This window comes from Bos grunniens, chromosome 11, assembly GCF_055505025.1.
Source record: "Bos grunniens cultivar Pamir isolate PY7600 chromosome 11, Bosgru_T2T1.0, whole genome shotgun sequence".
NCBI lineage: Eukaryota > Metazoa > Chordata > Mammalia > Artiodactyla > Bovidae > Bos > Bos grunniens.
In genome coordinates, this window is record NC_141175.1 from 37,087,685 (window position 1) to 37,106,673 (window position 18,989).

At 38.9% G+C, this 18,989-nt stretch overlaps 1 protein-coding gene across 9 annotated transcripts in view; it reads left to right on the top strand.

Moving 5' to 3' along the window:
* CLIP4 (CAP-Gly domain containing linker protein family member 4) overlaps positions 1 to 18,989 on the top strand; it is a 65,141-nt gene that overhangs the window by 17,413 nt on the left and 28,739 nt on the right. For all 9 annotated transcript variants that reach the window (XR_015135835.1, XR_015135838.1, XR_015135836.1 and 6 more), the window contains exons 7-9: positions 1,801 to 2,037; positions 2,627 to 2,762; positions 10,908 to 11,048. Coding sequence is in view for 4 of the 9 variants with exons in the window: in XM_086323610.1 (XP_086179736.1) it covers positions 1,801 to 2,037; positions 2,627 to 2,762; positions 10,908 to 11,048 (514 nt within the window). In the remaining 5 variants the exon portion in view is untranslated. The remainder of the gene's footprint in view (positions 1 to 1,800; positions 2,038 to 2,626; positions 2,763 to 10,907; positions 11,049 to 18,989) is intronic.

Sequence of the window (18,989 nt, forward strand, 5' to 3'; positions counted from 1 at the left end):
TGATGGACATCTAGGTTGCTTCCATGTCCTGGCTATGGATAAGAAAGCTGTGGTACATATACACAATGGAGTATTACTCAGCCATTAAAAAGAATACATTTGAATCAGTTCTAATGAGGTGGATGAAACTGGAACCTAATATACAGAGTGAAGTAAGCCAGAAAGAAAAACACCAATACAGTATACTAATGCATATATATGGAATTTAGAAAGATGGTAACAATAACCCTGTATACGAGACAGCAAAAGAGACACTGATGTATAGAACAGTCTTTTGGACTCTGTGGGAGAGGGAGAGGGTGGGATGATTTGGGAGAATGGCATTGAAATAGGTATAATATCATATATGAAACGAGTCGCCAGTCCAGGTTCGATGCACGATACTGGATGCTTAGGGCTGGTGCACTGGGACGACCCAGAGGGATGGTATGGGGAGGGAGGAGGGAGGAGGGTTCAGGATGGGGAACACATGTATACCTGTGGCAGATTCATTTTGATATATGGCAAAACCAATATAATATTGTAAAGTTAAATAAAATTAAAAAAAATTAAAAAAATTAAAAAAAAAATGTGAAGCCCTTGCAAACTAAGTGTTCTAAAAGCCTCATTCTTTTATCCACATGGGTCATTTGAAGATAATTATCAGAGGGGAAGAAAAGGGAAAAAGGTTTCTGAGCCAAAGAATCTTGGTTCATCTCATTAAGAGAAGATTACAGTCTGAAATCTTTCTGATAAAATCTGAGTTTTTGGTTAGGGAGCCTAGAAGAAAGAGGGTTTGTTCGAGGGAAGGACGGCATGGAGCAGGAGAAGAGCTGAGAGTCCAGCGGTTGCTGCAGTGAGTGTGGGCTGACTGAATGCCGTCTCTGCAGTAATCATGGAGATGAATGACGCAGAGCGATCACTCAGTCATCTCTCCTTGCCTAAGTCTCCTAATTGGCAAACTGGAAATGGTAGTAATATTTTACTTGTTTAGTTGGTCCCTCCTGCTGCAATAAAAACAAATTTGTAACAGGCAAGGATTTTTACCTCCGTGATTCACAAGCTTTTTCTTGATGTGATAACCAAGTGAGAATCTATGGGATAGAGTTTTGCTTCTATAAACACCGTGCAAATGTTAGTGGGCCCTGTGACTGACGTTTTTTTTTTTTTTTGCTGCAGGATAAATCCCAGCCCCAATTTTAGAAGTGTTGAAACTATGGATTCTGTTCTTGAAATCTGAGTCGCACCATGAGTGGGCAGGGTGGGTCAAGGTCATGGAGTCTAGGGGGAGGCTCAGGAGACCGGTAGGAGTGTCGGGTCCAGGGTTGGGAAGCCAGGCAGTCCTGTGACTTGTATCTCCAGAGGTGCCTTCTCCAGGCACGCCACCCACTAACAGCCTGAGCTCCTGCTCTTCCCTCAGCCTGGACTGCCATCCCCACCAGCTAAGCTGCCCCATGTTCACTTCCCTAGGCCTCTGCACCAGTGCCGCTCAGCACCAAGGCCTTCTCTGCCCCCGTATCCATGTTCCTCTTCTCTGCCTGTTCTTCTCTCTGCCACTTTTCACCCTTTGATACACCATACATTTTATTTATGTGATTATAGTCTGCCCCTCACTAGGCTGTGTGCTTTTTGAGAGTGGAGCTATTGATTTCTTCACTGTGTGTGTCTTTAGCACTTAGAATGGGCAGGTAGTAGGTGTTTAGTGAATAATTTTGAATAAATAAATGATCAATTTAACTTAAGTTTTTTCCCAGAATACTTTTAGGTGGCCATGTAGAGCTCTGAGCTGATATGAATTGAAAAGTTTCTCTTTATCTGTAGAATGACAAAGGGCAGATCCCCGCTGACGTTGTTCCAGACCCGGTTGAGATGCCCTTGGAAATGGCTGATGCTGCGGCCACTGCTAAGGAAATCAAGCAGATGCTGCTGGACGCAGCGCCTCTGTCATATGATCTCTCAAAGCCCTTGCTTCCAAATTACGATCGTGTTACTAGCAAGGCGATGCTGACGTCACTTGGCCTGAAGCTAGGGGATCGTGTTGTTATTGCAGGACAGAAGGTATGATAGTAGCTGCCGTCTCTAAAGCCATGTCCAAGGTCACTACGTGGCTTATGTGCCAAGGGTGTGGTGTGGCTTGGGGTGTTTTTTTGCTTTGTTTTTAAGTTCAATGTGTAGGTAGAAAGATACTTAATGGAAAACATGAGATTTAGATGCACGGTTACTATAAAGTATAACTTAAGAATATAAACTATTAGTCAAACTGAATAATGAAGGCATCTGTATTTAAATGGGAGAAAATTGGAGGGGCTGAGTGAATTTACAGGCTTCCAGTCTGCAGGTTTCCCCTTGCAGCTCCCTCTTCCCCGGTAGTTACAAGTTACTACTGTATGAAAATGCAGCAAACGGGACTCTCACTGTTCCTGCCTTAGTTGTTGAGTGCATATAGATTAAGGATTCTTATACCTTCTTGGTCCATCAACTCTTTTATCATTATTTGTGTCTGTTTTTATCCCTGGTAATATTTTCCTTCTTCTGAAGTCTGCTTTGAGTGAGTGCTTTTTGAAGACTTCTGTGATAAAGTTACAAGAGTAGAAAATTTGGGATTACAAGTAATACTCAAAAGTTACCCTGATTTATATTTCTTTAGGTTGGAACATTGAGATTTTGTGGAACAACTGAATTTGCAAGCGGACAGTGGGCTGGCATTGAGTTGAATGAACCAGAAGGAAAAAACAATGGAAGTGTTGGGAAAGTCCAGTACTTTAAATGTGCCCCCAAATATGGTACGGTAGATACTGCCTAATTTGATGAGAATTAATTTAAAGTAATACAGTTTTACTCTTTGATTAAAAAAAATTTTTTTTATGGTTGAATTTGATCCATAATGCTGAGGCACAGCGTTTAATGACCCATTTCAACTATTTCATAGACTTTTTCTTTTCTTTTTTTAGTTTATTTTTTAATTGAAGGATAATGCTATACAGAATTTTGTTGTTTTCTGTCAAACCTCAACATGAATTAACCATAGGTATACATATAACCCCTCCCTTTTGAGCCTCCCTCCCGTCTCCCACCCCATCCCACCCCTTTAGACTGGTACAGAGCCCCTGTTCGAGTTTCCTGAGCCATACAGCAAATTCCCGTTGGCTATCTATTTTACATATAGTAATGTAAGTTTCCATGTTACTCTTTTCATATATCTCACCCCTTTTCATTATTTTTAAATAAAGCATTCTCTCTGGTTATAAATGAATGAAGAGTCTGCCCTTTTCTTACTGAGCAGTCTTGTGACTGATAGAGTATGTCTTACTAGGAGTGCACCCAGCTCTGTGGACCTTCCTGAATCCCGCTGGTGGTGGTATCAGGACTGAAGAAGGGCTTTTATTCTTTATTACCAAAGAACTACAGTACTCTAGAGGCTGAAGAACTTGAAAAATTAGAAAAGCAAGTGAGGCCAACTTTATTACTGTGCTTCTGAGCTGGAATGATTGTTTCTGAGAAATGTTTGCTTAATTTTATTTTCTCTGCTGCTTTCTCTCTCTCTCACACACACACTCTGACACATAGATTTCTAATTGCTTTTGTCACTTACTATGTTGAGAATATTTTCCCAGAACATTAATTTCCCTGTTTGCACAGTATTTCATCTTGCAGCTTGATAGGGAGGCAGAACAGGGTAGTGTTTGAAGAGTACAGGCTTTGGAGCCTGATGGCTGGGGTGTGAATCAGCTGTTCTCTCTACTGGCTATGGGACCTTCTTTCTCTTCTTGTGTCACCTCAGTTTTCTTCTGTAAATTGAGGATAACAAACCTACAGAGTTCATGTGAGAGTTAAATGTATTGATAAATATAGAAAGCACCTAGAAAAGTGCTTGGTTCCCTGTAAGCACCCGAAAAATGTTAACTACCTGCTACCTGTTGTAAATGTATCAAATGGGGGGTTGTGTTGTTACTGCAGGACAGAAGGTATGATAGTAGCTGCCGTCTCTAACGCCATGTCCAAGGTCACGACATGGCCTCTGTGCCAAGGGTGCAGTGTGGCTTGGAGTGTTTTTGTTTTGGAGCCTGGCCATTTGGGAAACTCACCAGTTTCCTTTCATCATACACTTAAGCTGGAGCCTCATTTTTGGCTCTATTAAAATTTTTCTTTATAAAAAATGTCCATGATGTTAGATTTAAAAAACATAAAAAAAGGAGGAAAAAATGTAAAATTGCCTGTATATGTATTCTGTTTATTTTTTCCCACAAAATTTGGATTATAAGTAGATAGTCTGCATTTTTAACTGACATCCTATTAGAATTTCTGTAAATCTTTAAATATTTTTTGAAAGTATGATTTTTTATATGATTCCATTTCCTTTAATTTTTCTAATTTGATAGGTGAAAATTGTTTGAATTCATATTTCTCTTGATTGTGGTGAAGTGGAATGTCTAAAATGTTCTGTTATAGCACATGTATTTTTTGTATTGTCTTGGTAATTCCCAAGAAATAATTACTCATATTGTTTGCCCATTAAAAAATTGGGATATTAGTGTTATTTAAACTGACAATAGTTTTTAAAATATAAATGCATGTTTAGGATGTTAAGCCTTTGTATTTACTACAGATACTTGGCCTAGTTTGTCATTTTCCTTTGAACTCCATCTGCAGTGTTTTTGGACATGTAATTTTATGCAGTTAAAAAAGACTTTTCCTTTATAATTTCTTAAAATTGCTTTTATGCTAAGGTTGGTCATTCTTCCGAATCCAAGAATTCATTATAGGTTATATATTTTATTCTTTTGAATGTGTTTATTCTTAAATACTGTGTTAGGCAATTAATTTGGAGTTTATTTGGTTAGTTGTATGAGGTTAAGAATTTAATTTTCCTCTATTAGCTAATTTTGGCAACTGTCCAGCAGACTAAGGGCAAGACCAAAACCATTAGCAGCAGAGAGAGCCGATGTAGATCAAAGCCCTGGGAGAGGCTTAGACTGTAGCAGAGTGTGTGTGGCCTCCCTAACCCCATCATCCCAAGGAGAGGCATGCATGATTAGGACAGAGGTGGATCCCCAAGGACCCTTCCTCCATTCCCCTTTCCATATTTCAATGGCAAGTTGGGGGGCAAGGGTCATATGTTGGATTATACAGAAATGGGCATAGTCCTTCCTGCTGAGCCAGCTCAGCAGTCTGAGCCCAGTCTTTGCTAAACTACTTGAGGTGTGGGGAGCAGGAGAGGTGGAGCACCCCCTGATGAAGCAGAAGCCAAAGGTTTCTCAGCAACAGGTTTTTTTTCCCCTTCTCCCTAAATCTATCCTTTTCCCTTTGACTTGTTGTGCTTCCTTTAATATGAATTAAGTTCTAAATGCTGCAGTCTGTTTCAGGATTGTTTTGTTCCATTGATCTGTTAATTCTAGCACATATTAGATTTTTTAATTATAGAAATTTTATCTTCTTTGGAGAAATGTCTATTTAGTTCTTTGGCCCTACGGGGAGGGAGGAGGGAGGGGAGTTCAGGATGGGGAATACGTGTATACCTGTGGTGGATTCATGTTGATGTATGGCAAAACCAATACAATATTGTAAAGTAATTAACCTCCAATTAAAATAAATAAATTTATATTTTAAAAAATGAAAAAAAAATGAAAAAAAGAAATTTTATAACAATTTTTTAAAAGATTTTTTTTTTAGAGCAGTCTTAGGTTCATAGCAAAATTGAGAGGACGGTATAGAGATTTCCTGTAAACCTCCTGCCCCATACATGCACGGCTTCCCCTTTCATCAACATCCCTTCACCAGAGGGTACATTCCTTGCAATTGTTGAATCTATATGAACACATCATAATCACTCAAAGACCATAGTTTGCCTTAATATGCACTCTTCATGCTGTGTATTCTGTGAGTCTGGACAAATATATAATGGCATGTGTCCACCAATGCCATATTATAGAGTATTTTCACTTCCCTCAAGATCCTGTGTGCTCCACCTATTCAGCCACCCTCCCCCCACTGCCCCCAGGCCCCTGACAATCAATGATTGTTTTACTGTCTTCACAGTTTTGTCTTTTCTAGAAGGTCATAGAGCTGGAATCATACAGTATGTAGCCTTTTAATATTGGCTTCTTTCACTTAGTAATTTGCATTTTTATCTCTTCATTGCTTGATAGTTCATGTCTTTTTAGCACTGAATAATACTCCCATGGTCTGAAGGTATCACAGACTTCCATTATTTCTCCATTCACCTACTAAAGATATCTTGGTTGCTTCTAAGTTTAGGCAATTATGAAAATTTTATAATTATTTTTACTATTTGATACAACTGTTTTTATTCCTTTTAATAATTACCAAAGTAAACACAAATGCCTAGTTTAATTAGTCAAATTGTGTTGTAAAACAATAATGAAACCCTCCCCTGGCTTGTACTTCCTCACTCCAAGTCCCATTCTTTAGAGGCAAGAATGTTTTTTACTTCTTTAGCTGTTATCTTCTGATGTTCATTTAATATTTTGACTAATATATTTATAGAAATCTTTCCAATTTTAGACATCTATTGACTTCATACTATGAAGAGAAAGATTTGATATTCTCACTATTCTGAGTCAGTTTTGTTTGTTTTTTTTTTTTTTGGTTGACTTCTTTGTTTTGGTGGATCACATCCTTCAGTAGCTTTTTCATAGAGGATTCATGGGAAGTAAATTTTTTGAGAGTTTCCATTCCAGAAATGTTTATTTCTACCCTTACACTTCATATGATAATTTAGTGGGATCAGGAATAGGTTGAAATTCACATTCTTTCAGTATTTGGAAGGTGATACACTATTGTCTAATGCAATTTGGCAAATGTTTTCTGTTAAGGGCCAGGTAGTAAATAATTTTGGAGAAGGAAATGGCAACCCACTCCAGTATTCTTGCCTGGAAAATCCCATGGATGGAGAAGCCTGGTAGGCTACAGTCTATGGGCTCACAAAGAGTTATGGGCCATATTTTAGGTGTTAAGCTGGCTTAAAACTCAACATTCAGAAAACTAAGATCATGGCATCCAGTCCCATCACTTCATGGCAAATAGATGGGGAAACAGTGACAGACTTTATTTTCTTGGGCTCCAAAATCACTGCAGATGGTGACTGCAGCCATGAAATTAAAAGATGCTTGCTCCTTGAAAGAAAAGCTGTGATCAACCTAGTTCAGTTCAGTTCAGTTCAGTTGCTCAGTTGTGTCCGACTCTTTGCAACCCCATGAATCGCAGCACTCCAGGCCTCCCTGTCCATCACCAACTCCCAGAGTTTATCCAAACTCATGTCCATTGAGTTGGTGATGTCATTCAGCCATTTCATCCTCTGTCGTCCCCTTCTCCTCCTGCCCCCAATCCTTCCCAGCATCAGGGTCTTTTCCAATGAGTCAGCTCTTTGCATGAGGTGGCCAAAATATTGGAGTTTCATCTTCAGCATCAGTCCTTCCAATGAACACCCAGAACTGATCTCCTTTAGGATGGACTGGTTGGACACTCCTTGCAGTCCAAGGGACTCTTAAGAGTCTTCTCCAACACCACAGCTCATCAACCTAGACAGCATATTAAAAAGCAGAGACATTAATTACTTTGCCAACAAAGGTCAGTATAGTCAAAGCTATGATTTTTCCAGTTCTCATGTATGTGAGAGTTGGACTATAAGGAAAACTGAGCACCGCAGATTTGGTGCTTTTGAACTGTGGTGTTGGAGAAGACTCTTGAGAGTCCCTTGGACTGCAAGGAGATCCAACCAGTGCATCCTAAAGGAGATCAGTTCTGGGTGTTCATTAGAAGGACTGATGTTGAAGCTGAAGCTCCAATACTTTGGCCACCAGATGTGAAGAACTGACTCCTTTGAAAAGACCCTGATGCTGGGAAAGATTGAAGGCAGGAGAAGGGGACGAGAGAGGATGAGATGGTTGGAAGGTATCTCCGATTGGATAGACATGAGTTTGAGCAAGCTCCGGGACTTGGTGATGGACAGGGAGGCCTGGTATGCTGCAGTCCATGGGGGTCACATAGAGTTTGACACGAGTGAACTGAACTGATGGGCCATACAGTCTCTTGTTGCAACTCTTCAGCTCTCCTATTGTAGTGAATAAGCAGGCATAGACAATATGTAAACAAATGGGTGTGGCTGTGTTCCAACAGAACATTACAGAAGTAGGCGGCAGGGAGGACCTGGCTCTCGGGCAGTACTTTGCCAGCTCTTATCTTGAGATTCCATGTTGCTGTTTACAAGTTTCAGAGTCTTCTGCTTTTTCCTTTTCCCTATTTTTGGAAACTTCTTTGGAAGCTTTAGTGTTTTTTCTCTTTTTTTTAAATTTTATTTTTTCTTTAGTGTTTATGTTTTTATTTCTTATTAAAATTGTAGTGGAGTTTTAGGAGAAATTGTGGGTAAACAAAATGGGTTATGTTTATCTAGAAATTCATTACTCTTCTGTTTAAAAATAATTCTTCCTTAGATGTTTATTTTTAGTTAAGCCTTATAATTATATGTGAGGATCTGAGGAGAATCCTATCACTATTTTGATTAGCATGAGATTCTAAACAGGAAGGTTAGCATGTATATGGCGCACACTTTGGACTTTGATTGTATCCAGTCATTGCTTTAAATTTAGTTTTGCTTCTCTCAAATGATTTAGTTAATTAAAAAAAGCAAGGAGGATGAGAACTATATAGTTCATTCATTGAACAATGTTATTGTGACTTTAGTGACACAAACAAATTTGAAAAATAATTCATAGTCTGCACTGATAAATATGTTTTGGTTTTTGATTTTTTTTCAGTCCTTCCTATATCCACACATATAACTTCTCACAGATAATCATAATGCAGTCAAACTTACAGTTCAATTTTTGTTTTCTTGAATTTGCTTTTCATATTTTTATATATATCTACATAATCTTTATTGTTCTAGTTGTTAATGGTGATGTAATAGTTCACAAATATAGTTGATTCATTCCTTCTATTGCCAAATAATTGTTTTCTCTTGTAATAGTGCAGTGTTGGCATATTCAGGTACACAGTCTTTTCCTCCAATTTGGATTATTTTCTTATAATTTCCAAAATTGTGATTGGGTCATAGTAGAAAACTAGAAATTGCTTTTATTCTTGAAATCTATCTTCTCCTTATAATATACATGTGTAACCTTGTTCACCGGAGAAGGCAATGGCACCCCACTCCAGTACTCTTGCCTGGAAAATCCCATGGACGGAGGAGCCTGGTGGGCTGCAGTCCATGGGGTCGCAAAGAGTCTGACACTACTGAGCAACTTCACCTTCACTTTTCACTTTCATCCATTGGAGAAGGAAATGGCAACCCACTCCAGTGTTCTTGTCTGGAAAATCCCAGGGACGGGGGAGCCTGATGAGCTGCCATCTATGGGGTCGCACAGAGTCGGACACGACTGAAGCGACTTAGCAGCAGCAGCAGCAACCTTGTTCACACCTCTTAAATATGAGTATTTCCTTATAGTTAGTATCATAAAGTAAATTAGGGCAGAATTCTTGTCTTTCAGTAAGATTTTACAAATGTACATCTCACAGTATAAAATAATTTATTTCTTCAATCCCATGACTTGAGAATGTATGTGTATTTGGCAAGGAAAATAATTTAGAGAAAAGAATAGAAGGTCAAATAAAAATCTGATAGTCGGGAGATAGAAGAGAAAAAACATTGTGGAGAAGTCAAAAGATCTGGGAAGATCAGAAGGAAGTACTGTAGAATCCAAGGGAGGAAAGAATGTCAAGATTAGCAGAAAAGCAGTATAGTTTTCACTTGTTAGCTATAAATAGAGCACTCACTTTTTGTTGTCCTTAAAAACCTATTTTAAAACAAGTTGTTTTAATGTATTACATTTTGGTCATAATGTATCTTTGTTAGTTTAGGTGTAAACACTGAATGGAAATGTATCGTACACATATTATGACTTTATTTTTTCTTCTTAAATGTCTTAGCCAAATAATCTTGGTATTTACAGTTCATATTCACTGTTTCTAATGTCTGCCTGTTTATATATACTGGAATTTTATGCCCAGATAAACTTCTTTTTTAATGGAATTTTATACTCTCAGCTGCAGCAGAGAGGCTGCCCCCTCCCCCATCCTCACATGCCTCTCATCCCCAACACACACTGTATTGTTTCTGATTTTCAGGTGTTGAGGGATAAGCCTTTGGGGAAGATTATATTTTGTATTCAAAAGTATTTTATATCCCTACTATGTGTCAGGCACTATAATTAGGTACATTGGGGGAATGCAGAGATGAGTAATCTTGAATTTTGTCTTTAAAGTCTGGAAAGGAGATAAAACATGGACATAAAAAGTTATAATATGGGAAAAAATATGTCCTAAGGAGCTATAGAGAAAGTGATAAGGAAGAGTAGTTTTTATACTGTATAGCAGGGGTCCCCAGCCTCCGGGATCTAATGCCTGCTGATGTGAGGTGGAGGTGATGTAATAAAAACAGAAATAAAGTGCACACTAAATGTAATGCACTTGAATCATCCTGAACCATCCCTCTCACCCCAGTCCATGGGAAAATTGTCTTCCACACAACTGATCCCTAGTTCCAAAGAGGTGGGGGACCACTGCCTATATAGTACATCATTATTTGCTGGTACTTAGAAGCAATTATAATGTATAAAAGTATACTTATTACTTCTACTCATTCCTCTTTTTCCTTAGTTTCACTTAGTGCCTGACTATGTTACGCGCTTCTTAAATTACTGTGTATGTTGTTAGTCTTGACAACTAGATTGTAACCTCTCTGAGGGCAAGTACTGATTCTTACTCTTTTCTCTCTCTCTCTCTCACTACAAGGACACCTAGTAGACACTCAAAAAGAACTTAAAGATGTTTTGCTACTGAATGGTTGTACTTGTCCCTTTATTTGAAATGCTTTCAATTGTTTAATATTAAAATTCTGCCTTCTCTCTTAGGTATTTTTGCACCTCTTTCAAAGATAAGTAAAGCAAAAGATCGAAGGAAGAACATAGCACACACTCCTTCTACAAAAGCTGGACCTCTCATCAGGTCCCAGAAAATTGATGTAGCTCATGTAACATCAAAAGTAAATACTGGTAGGTCAAACCAGAATGTTAGCTATCTTGTTTTAATTTTAATCCATGTAATACCTTATATTGCTTCAGACTTTTTGTTTAGCTACCTGTGAAACCTGAACTTATTGCCTGCAATGTATTTGGTTTATGATTTTAATTCCTAACAAGAGTATTTCAGATATGTACCTTCCCTTTCCCCCCAGCTATCTCCATACTTTTATCTAACCTCAAAGCTAGACTTTATACTTCTGATAAATATTTATGCAACACAACCAGCTTTATGTTTCTCACCTATTCAAGAATTTTAGTGACTTTTTTAAGATTTTTTTTTTTTTTTTTGATGTGGACCATTTAAAAAAAGTCTTTATTGAATTTGTTACAATATTGCTACTGTTTTTATGTTTTGGATTTTTTGGCTAGGAGGTATGAGTGATCTTAGCTCCTTGACCAGGGAAGGCAAAGTCCTAACCACTGGACAACCAGGAAGTCCCGACTGAGTTTTTTTTTTTTAATCAGAGAAAGTCATGACTTTTGAAACTGGCTGTCAGAGACCTTTTGCTGATGGAGGGTCTTACTGTTTTGCAGTTGAGCTGTGGTTGATCATGTCTCACTGTCTTTTGTATATATTGTTCTGGCTCTTCCCTTCATACTTGTCCCAAGCTGTTTCTCTGCAATGTTTGACTTCTCCCGGAGGTCCGTGTCTTTGTGTACCTCCTTACTCACATCCTGTTTCTCTGTGAGGACCCCCTGATGACCCAGGTCTCTTTGATCTCTTCATTGTTATCCACAATGCCTAGTTGCTATTTGTTAGCTTGGGTTTTGTCCTCTGATTGCCTTATCCATGCAGGTCTTTTATTCTGTTGGCAAAATCTTAAACTTTAAATGGACTGTGAGAGTATTTTGTACTTTCATATTCACTGTGGCTTCCCTGGTGGCTCAGATGGTATAGTGTCTGCCTGCAATGTGGGAGACCCAGATTCAATCCCTGGGTTGGGAAGATCCCCTGGAGAAGGAAATGGCACCCCACTCTAGTACTCTTGCCTGGAAAACCCCATGGACAGAGGAGCCTGGTAGTCTACACTTCACGGGTTAGCAAAATATCGGACACAACTGAGCGACTTCACTTTCACTTTTCATTCATTGTGGCACATAACACAAAATAGGCACTTAATACAATGAAACTAAGCCATGCCATGAGGTGCCACCTAAGATGGGAGGGTCATGGTGGAGAGGTCTGACAGAATGTGGTCCACTGGAGAAGGGAATGACAAACCACTTCAGTATTCTTGCCTTGAGAACCCCATGAACAGTATGAAAAGGCAAAATGGTAGGATACTGAAAGGGGAACTCCCTGGGTTGGTAGGTGCCCAATATGCTACTGGAGATCAGTGGAGAAATAACTCCAGAAAGAATGAAGGGATGGAGCCAAAGCAAAAACAGTACCCAGTTGTGGATGTGACTGGTGATAGATGAGATGGTTGGATGGCATCACTGACTCGATGGACATGAGTTTGAGTGAACTCCAGGAGTTGGTGATGGACAGGGAGGCCTGGCGTGCTGTGATTCATGGGGTCGCAAAGAGTTAGACACGACTGAGTGACTGAACTGAACTGAATTGAACCCATCAATAGCTGAAGCAGGAGGGCTCTCTACCATGAATAAAGAAGTGTGTCCAGGAATTGGGTTGCCCTTTCTACTCTGTTCCACTGACTTATTTGAATATCCCTGTGTCAGTACTGCACTTCATGATTACTATAGGTTTTTTTTTAAAAAAATCTTGATTTCCATTAGAGGAAAGCCTCCTCTCTATTTTCTTGAGTGGTGTCCTACCTGTTTGGCCTTTTTTATGTTTTTATTATTTTTTTAAATTAATTAATTTTTTAACTTTACAATATTGTATTGGTTTTGCCATTCATTGACATGAATCTGCCGTGGGTGTACATGTGTTCCCCATCCTGAACCCCCCTCCCATCTCCCTCCCCATCCCATCCCTCTGGGTCATTCCAGTGCACCAGCCCCGAGCACCCTGTATCATGCATTGAACCTGGACTGGCAATGCGTTTCACATGTGATAATTTACATGTTTCAATGCCATTCTCCATATCATCCCACCCTCTCCCTCTCCCAGAGTCCAAAAGACTGTTCTATACATCTGTGTCTCTTTTTCTGTCTCACATACAGGGTTATCGTCACCATCTTTCTAAATTCCATATATATGCATTAGTATACTGTATTGGTGTTTTTCTTTCTGGCTTACTTCACTCTGTATAATAGGCTCCAGTTTCATCCACCTCATTAGAACTGATTCAAATGTATTCTTTTTAATGGCTGAGTAATATTCCATTGTGTATATGTACCATAGCTTTCTTATCCTTTCGTCTGCTGATGGACATCTAGGTTGCTTCCATGTCCTGGCTATTATAAACAGTGCTGCAGTGAACATTGGGGTACACGTGTCTCTTTCAATTCTGGTTTCCTTGGTGTGTATGCCCAGCAGTGGGATTGCTGGGTCATATGGCAGTTCTATTTCCAGTTTTTAAAGGAATCTCCACACTGTTCTCCATAGTGGCTGTACTAGTTTGCATTCCCACCAACAGTGTAAGAAGGTTCCCTTTTCTCCACACCCTCTCCAGCATTTATTGCTTGTGTAGACTTTTGGATAGCAGCCATTCTGACTGGCGTGAAATGATACCTCATTGTGGTTTTGATTTGCATTTCTCTGATAATGAGTGATGTTGAGCATCTTTTCATATGTTTGTTAGCCATCTGTATGTCTTCTTTGGAGAAATGTCTGTTTAGTTCTTTGACCCACTTTTAGATTGGGTCATTTATTTTTCTGGAATTGAGCTGCAGGAGTTGCTTATATATTTTTGAGATGAGTTGTTTGTCAGTTGCTTCATTTGCTATTATTTTCTCCCATTCTGAAGGCTGTCTTTTCACCTTGCTTATAGTTTCCTTTGTTGTGTAGGAGCTCTTAATTTTAATTAGGTCTCATTTGTTTATTTTTGCTTTTATTTCCAATATTCTGGGAGGTGGGTCATAGAGGATCCTGCTGTGATTTATGTCAGAGAGTGTTTCACCTATGTTTTCCTCTAGGAGTTTTATAGTTTCTGGTCTTACGTTTAGATCTTTAATCCATTTTGAGTTTATTTTTGTGTATGGTGTTAGAAAGTGATCTAGTTTCATTCTTTTACAAGTGGTTGACCAGTTTTCCCAGCACCACTTGTTAAAGAGATTGTCTTTTCTCCATTGTATGTTCTTGCCTTCTTTGTCAAAGATAAGGTGTCCATAGGTGTGTGGATTTATCTCTGGGCTTTCTATTTTGTTCCATTGATCTATATTTCTGTCTTTGTGCAAATACCATACTGTCTTGATGACTGTGGCTTTGTAGTAGAGCTTGAAGTCAGGCAGGTTGATTCTTCCAGTTCCATTCTTCTTTCTCAAGATTGCTTTGGCTATTTGAGGTTTTTTGTATTTCCATACAAATTGTGAAATTATTTGTTCTAGTTCTCTGAAAAATACCGTTGGTAGCTTGAGAAGGATTGCATTGAACCTATAGATTGCTTTGGCTAGTATACTCATCTTCACTATATTGATTCTTCTGATCCATGAACATGGTATATTTCTCCATCTATTAGTGTCCTCTTTGATTTCTTTCACCAGTGTTTTATAGTTTTCTATATATAGGTCTTTTGTTTCTTTAGGTAGATATATGCCTAAGTATTTTATTCTTTTCATTGCAGTGGTGAATGGAATTGTTTCCTTAATTTCTCTTTCTGTTTTCTCATTGTTAGTGTATAGGAATGCAAGGGATTTCTGTGTGTTGATTTTATATACTGCAACTTTACTATATTCATTGATTAGCTCTAGTAATTTTCTGGTGGAGTCTTTAGGGTTTTCTATGTAGAGGATCATGTCATCTGCAAACAGTGAGAGTTTTACTTCTTATTTTCCAGTCTGGATTCCTTTTATTTCTTTTTCTGCTCTGATTGCTGTGGCCAAAACTTCCAAAACTATGTTGAATAGTAGTGGTGAGAGTGGGCATCCTTGTCTTGTTTCTGACTTTAGGGGAAATGCTTTCAGTGTTTCACCATTGAGGATAATGTTTGCTGTAGGTTTGTCATATATAGCTTTTATTATGTTGAGGTATGTTCCTTCTATTCCTGCTTTCTGGAGGGTTTTTATCATAAATGGATGTTGGATTTTGTCAAAGGCTTTCTCTGCATCTATTGAGATAATCATATGGTTTTTATTTTTCAATTTGTTAATGTGTATTACATTGATTGATTTGAGGATATTGAAGAATCCTTGCATCCCTGGGATAAAGCCCACTTGGTCATGATGTATGATCTTTTTAATATGTTGTTCGATTCTGTTTGCTATAATTTTGTTAAGGATTTTTGCATCTATGTTCATCAGTGATATTGGCCTGTAGTTTTTTTTTTTTTTTTTTTTCGTGGTATCTTTGTCAGGTTTTGGTCTTAGGGTGATGGTGGCCTCATAGAATGACTTTGAAAGTTTACCTTCCTCTGAAATTTTCTGGAAGAGTTTGAGTAGGATAGGTGTTAGCTCTTCTCTAAATTTTTGGTAGAATTCAGCTGTGAAGCTGTCTGGTCCTGGGCTTTTGCTTGTTGGAAGATTTCTGATTACTGGCCTTTTTATAAATCGAACTTCCATGTAAACTTTAGAATAAGCTATTCAGTTCAGTTCAGTTGCTCAGTTGTGTCTGACTCTTTGTGACCCCATAGATTGCAGCATACCAGGCCTCCCTGTCCATTACCAACTTCCAGAGTTTACTCAAACTCATGTCCATTGAGTTGGTGTTGCCATCCAGCCATCTCATCCTCTGTCGTCCCCTTCTCCACCCGCCTTCAATCTTTCCCAGCAACAGGATCTTTTCAGATGAGTCAGTTCTTTTCATCAGGTGGCCAAAGTGTTGGAGTTTCAGCTTCAACATTAGTCCTTCCAATGAACACTCAGGACTGATCTCCTTTAGGATGGACTGGTTGGATCTCCTTGCAGTCCAAGGGACTCTCAAAAGTCTCCTCTGACACCACAGTTCAAAAGCATCAATTCTTCGGCACTCAGCTTTCTTTATAGTCCAACTCTCACATCCATACATTACTACTGAAAAAACCATAGCCTTGACTAGACGGACCTTTGTTGGAAAAGTAATGTCTCTATTTTTTAATATGCTGTCTAGGTTTATCATAACTTTCCTTCCAAGAAGTAAGCGTCTTTTAATTTCATGGCTGTAGTCACCATCTGCAGTGATTTTGGAGCCCCCAAAATAAAGTCAGCCACTGTTTCCCTTGTTTCTCCATCTATTTGCCATGAAGTGATGGGACCGGATGCCATGATCTTAGTTTTCTGAATGTTGAGCTTTAAGCCAACTTTTTCACTCTCCTCTTTCACTTTCATCAAGAGGCTCTTTAGTTCTTCGCTTTCTGCCGTAAGGGTGGTGTCATCTGCATATCTGAGGTTATTGATATTTCTCCTGGCAATTTTAATTCCAGCTTGTGCTTCATCCAGCTCAGCGTTTCTCATGATGTACTCTGCATATAAATTAAATAAGCAGGGTGACAATATACAGCCTTGACGTACTCCTTTTTCTATTTGGAACCAGTCTGTTGTTTCACGTCCAGTTCTAACTGTTGCTTCCTGACCTGTATACAGGTTTCTCAAGAGGCAGGTCAGGTTGTCTGGTATTCCCATCTCTTTCAGAATTTTCCACGGTTTGTTGTGATCCACACAGTCAAAGGTTTTGGCATAGTTAATAAAGCAGAAATAGATGTTTTTCTGCAACTCTCTTGCTTAATAGAATAAGCTGTTATGTTTCTTTAAAGAAAAATCTGTTGGGAGAGGGGTGGGGCACTGGGAAAAAGGGGATTAAGAGGCACAAAATTGTAGTTAAAAAATAAGTCACGGGGATGTAGTGCATAGCATAAGGACAATGATGCTGTTACAATTCTGTAGTGACAGATGGTAACTAGACTTCTTGTGGCAACTGATTCATAATGTCATATATACAAGTGTTGTACACCTGAAGCTAATATATTATTTATGTAGCTATACTTCAGTTAAAAAAATAAAAAGGAGAAATAAATAAATAAGATGATAAATGTATCCCCAGGGTAAGAGAATATTAGTTTGCAACTATAAACTGGAATTATATCTCAAAAGTGCTTGTCCAAAAATCAAGAGTTATTTTGCTCCTCAACAGAAAATTACCTTCTGGACAAATGAATTAACAAATTATGTTAATGATATTTTTAGTGTCAAAAAATAAAAAATTATCTGTTGAAATTTTAATTGGTATTGCATTTAAGCCTAAAATCAATTTGAGAAATGACTTTGATATTCAGTCTTTTAATTATAAGCTTGGGATATCACTTTATTTAATTGGATCATTAAAAAATGTCTCAGTAAAATTTTATGATTTTCTGTATATTTTGCACTTGTTTTGTTCTATTCTTAGGTACTTTGTACTTTTTGATTCTCTGTAAATGGTATCCTTTTAATGTGAAGCCCAGAAGTACACAGCAGGTATGGAAGGAAAGCTCAAAGAGGAGCCCTCTATTTCTGGTCTGAGGAGCAGGAAAAGGAATCTCCTACTAGACAAAGTGGAGGAAATCCCTGTTATCCTTTTCAATTGCTTTTAAAAAAATCTCTTTGGTTCTTTCACACCCTAGTCCCTAAGCAATCCTGCATCTTGTAGTAGCAGCAGGGGATGGCCAGGCACCTAAAACCCCCAAGGGAGGGAATCCTTTTTTTTGGCCAGAGAAACTGTGGTCCTGAGAATGTGGATGGAGTCCCCATTAGTTTTTCTTCTTTTTTCTCACTGCTTGGCCCTCAAGAGATTGTATGACAGAGCAGAGCAATGAAAGCCTAGTCATTCTATCCAGAATATCAGGAGGAGGGTGCTTCTGGAGACCATGTGAGGAGGGAGCTCAAGAAAGTGCTCTCAGAATGGGGGAGCTTATTGCAAGCTGTGTGTACATGCATCTGACCACAGGCTTTGGTCTGCACAGACCTCCACTCAGATCTCAGGCTGCCTACTGGGTGGCACAACACACAAGCCAGATCAAAGAGGCTTTGGGAACCAAACTGACATTGGTACCACAGTCACAGAATGTGGATAGGAACTGCCAGCCTGAACCTAACTGCCTGTTGACTGTCCAGTGCCTGCGAAAACAGAGCAGAACAAAACAATCCACATTCTCCATAGAATTTTAAACAAGACCCAGAGTCCTATAAAATAATGTTTATAATGTACAGGATACAACGAAAAGTTGTTCTAAATATGAAAAACCGGGAAAATCTCGACAGCTCTGAAGGAAAAAGGCAATCAAAGGTAACAACCCTGAGATGAACAATTATCAGGTTTTCAAAGAATATATCGTAACCTTCTAAGAATTAAGGGTGAACCCTCTTGAGACAAATGGAAGATTTCAGCAGAGACATGAAGATAAAAGGAAGAACCAAATAATGCATGTGCACACACACACGAGCACACCCAGGAGCACAAGTAGCACTGAGGCAATCTGAGCTGGTGGATTGCAGCAATGTCAGTATCCTGGTAGTGATTTTGTGCTATAGTTTTGTAAATGTCACCGTTGGGGGAAACTGGACAAAGTGTGTGAGACATCGCCCAATATTGTTTTTCACAACTGCATGTGAATCTCCAGTTATCTCTAACAATTCAAGTAAAAGGAAAGGCTCAAATGGCTATGTTAGGACTGACAAATGTAACTGAAAATAAGAAATTTACTCTGTGGGGTTGCCTTCACAAAGTCTCTCTTCCCAACCCGTCCATCCAGGGTCTGAGGTTAGTTCTGGCCCTCACTCCCGGCCTCTGCTTTCTGTCTCTCCTCCTTTTGGTTCCTCCTAGACTTTGCTGTCTGGTTGACATTATCTACCTGTGAGTGGTCACTCCAGCCCTCCTTTCCACAGTCCATCAGA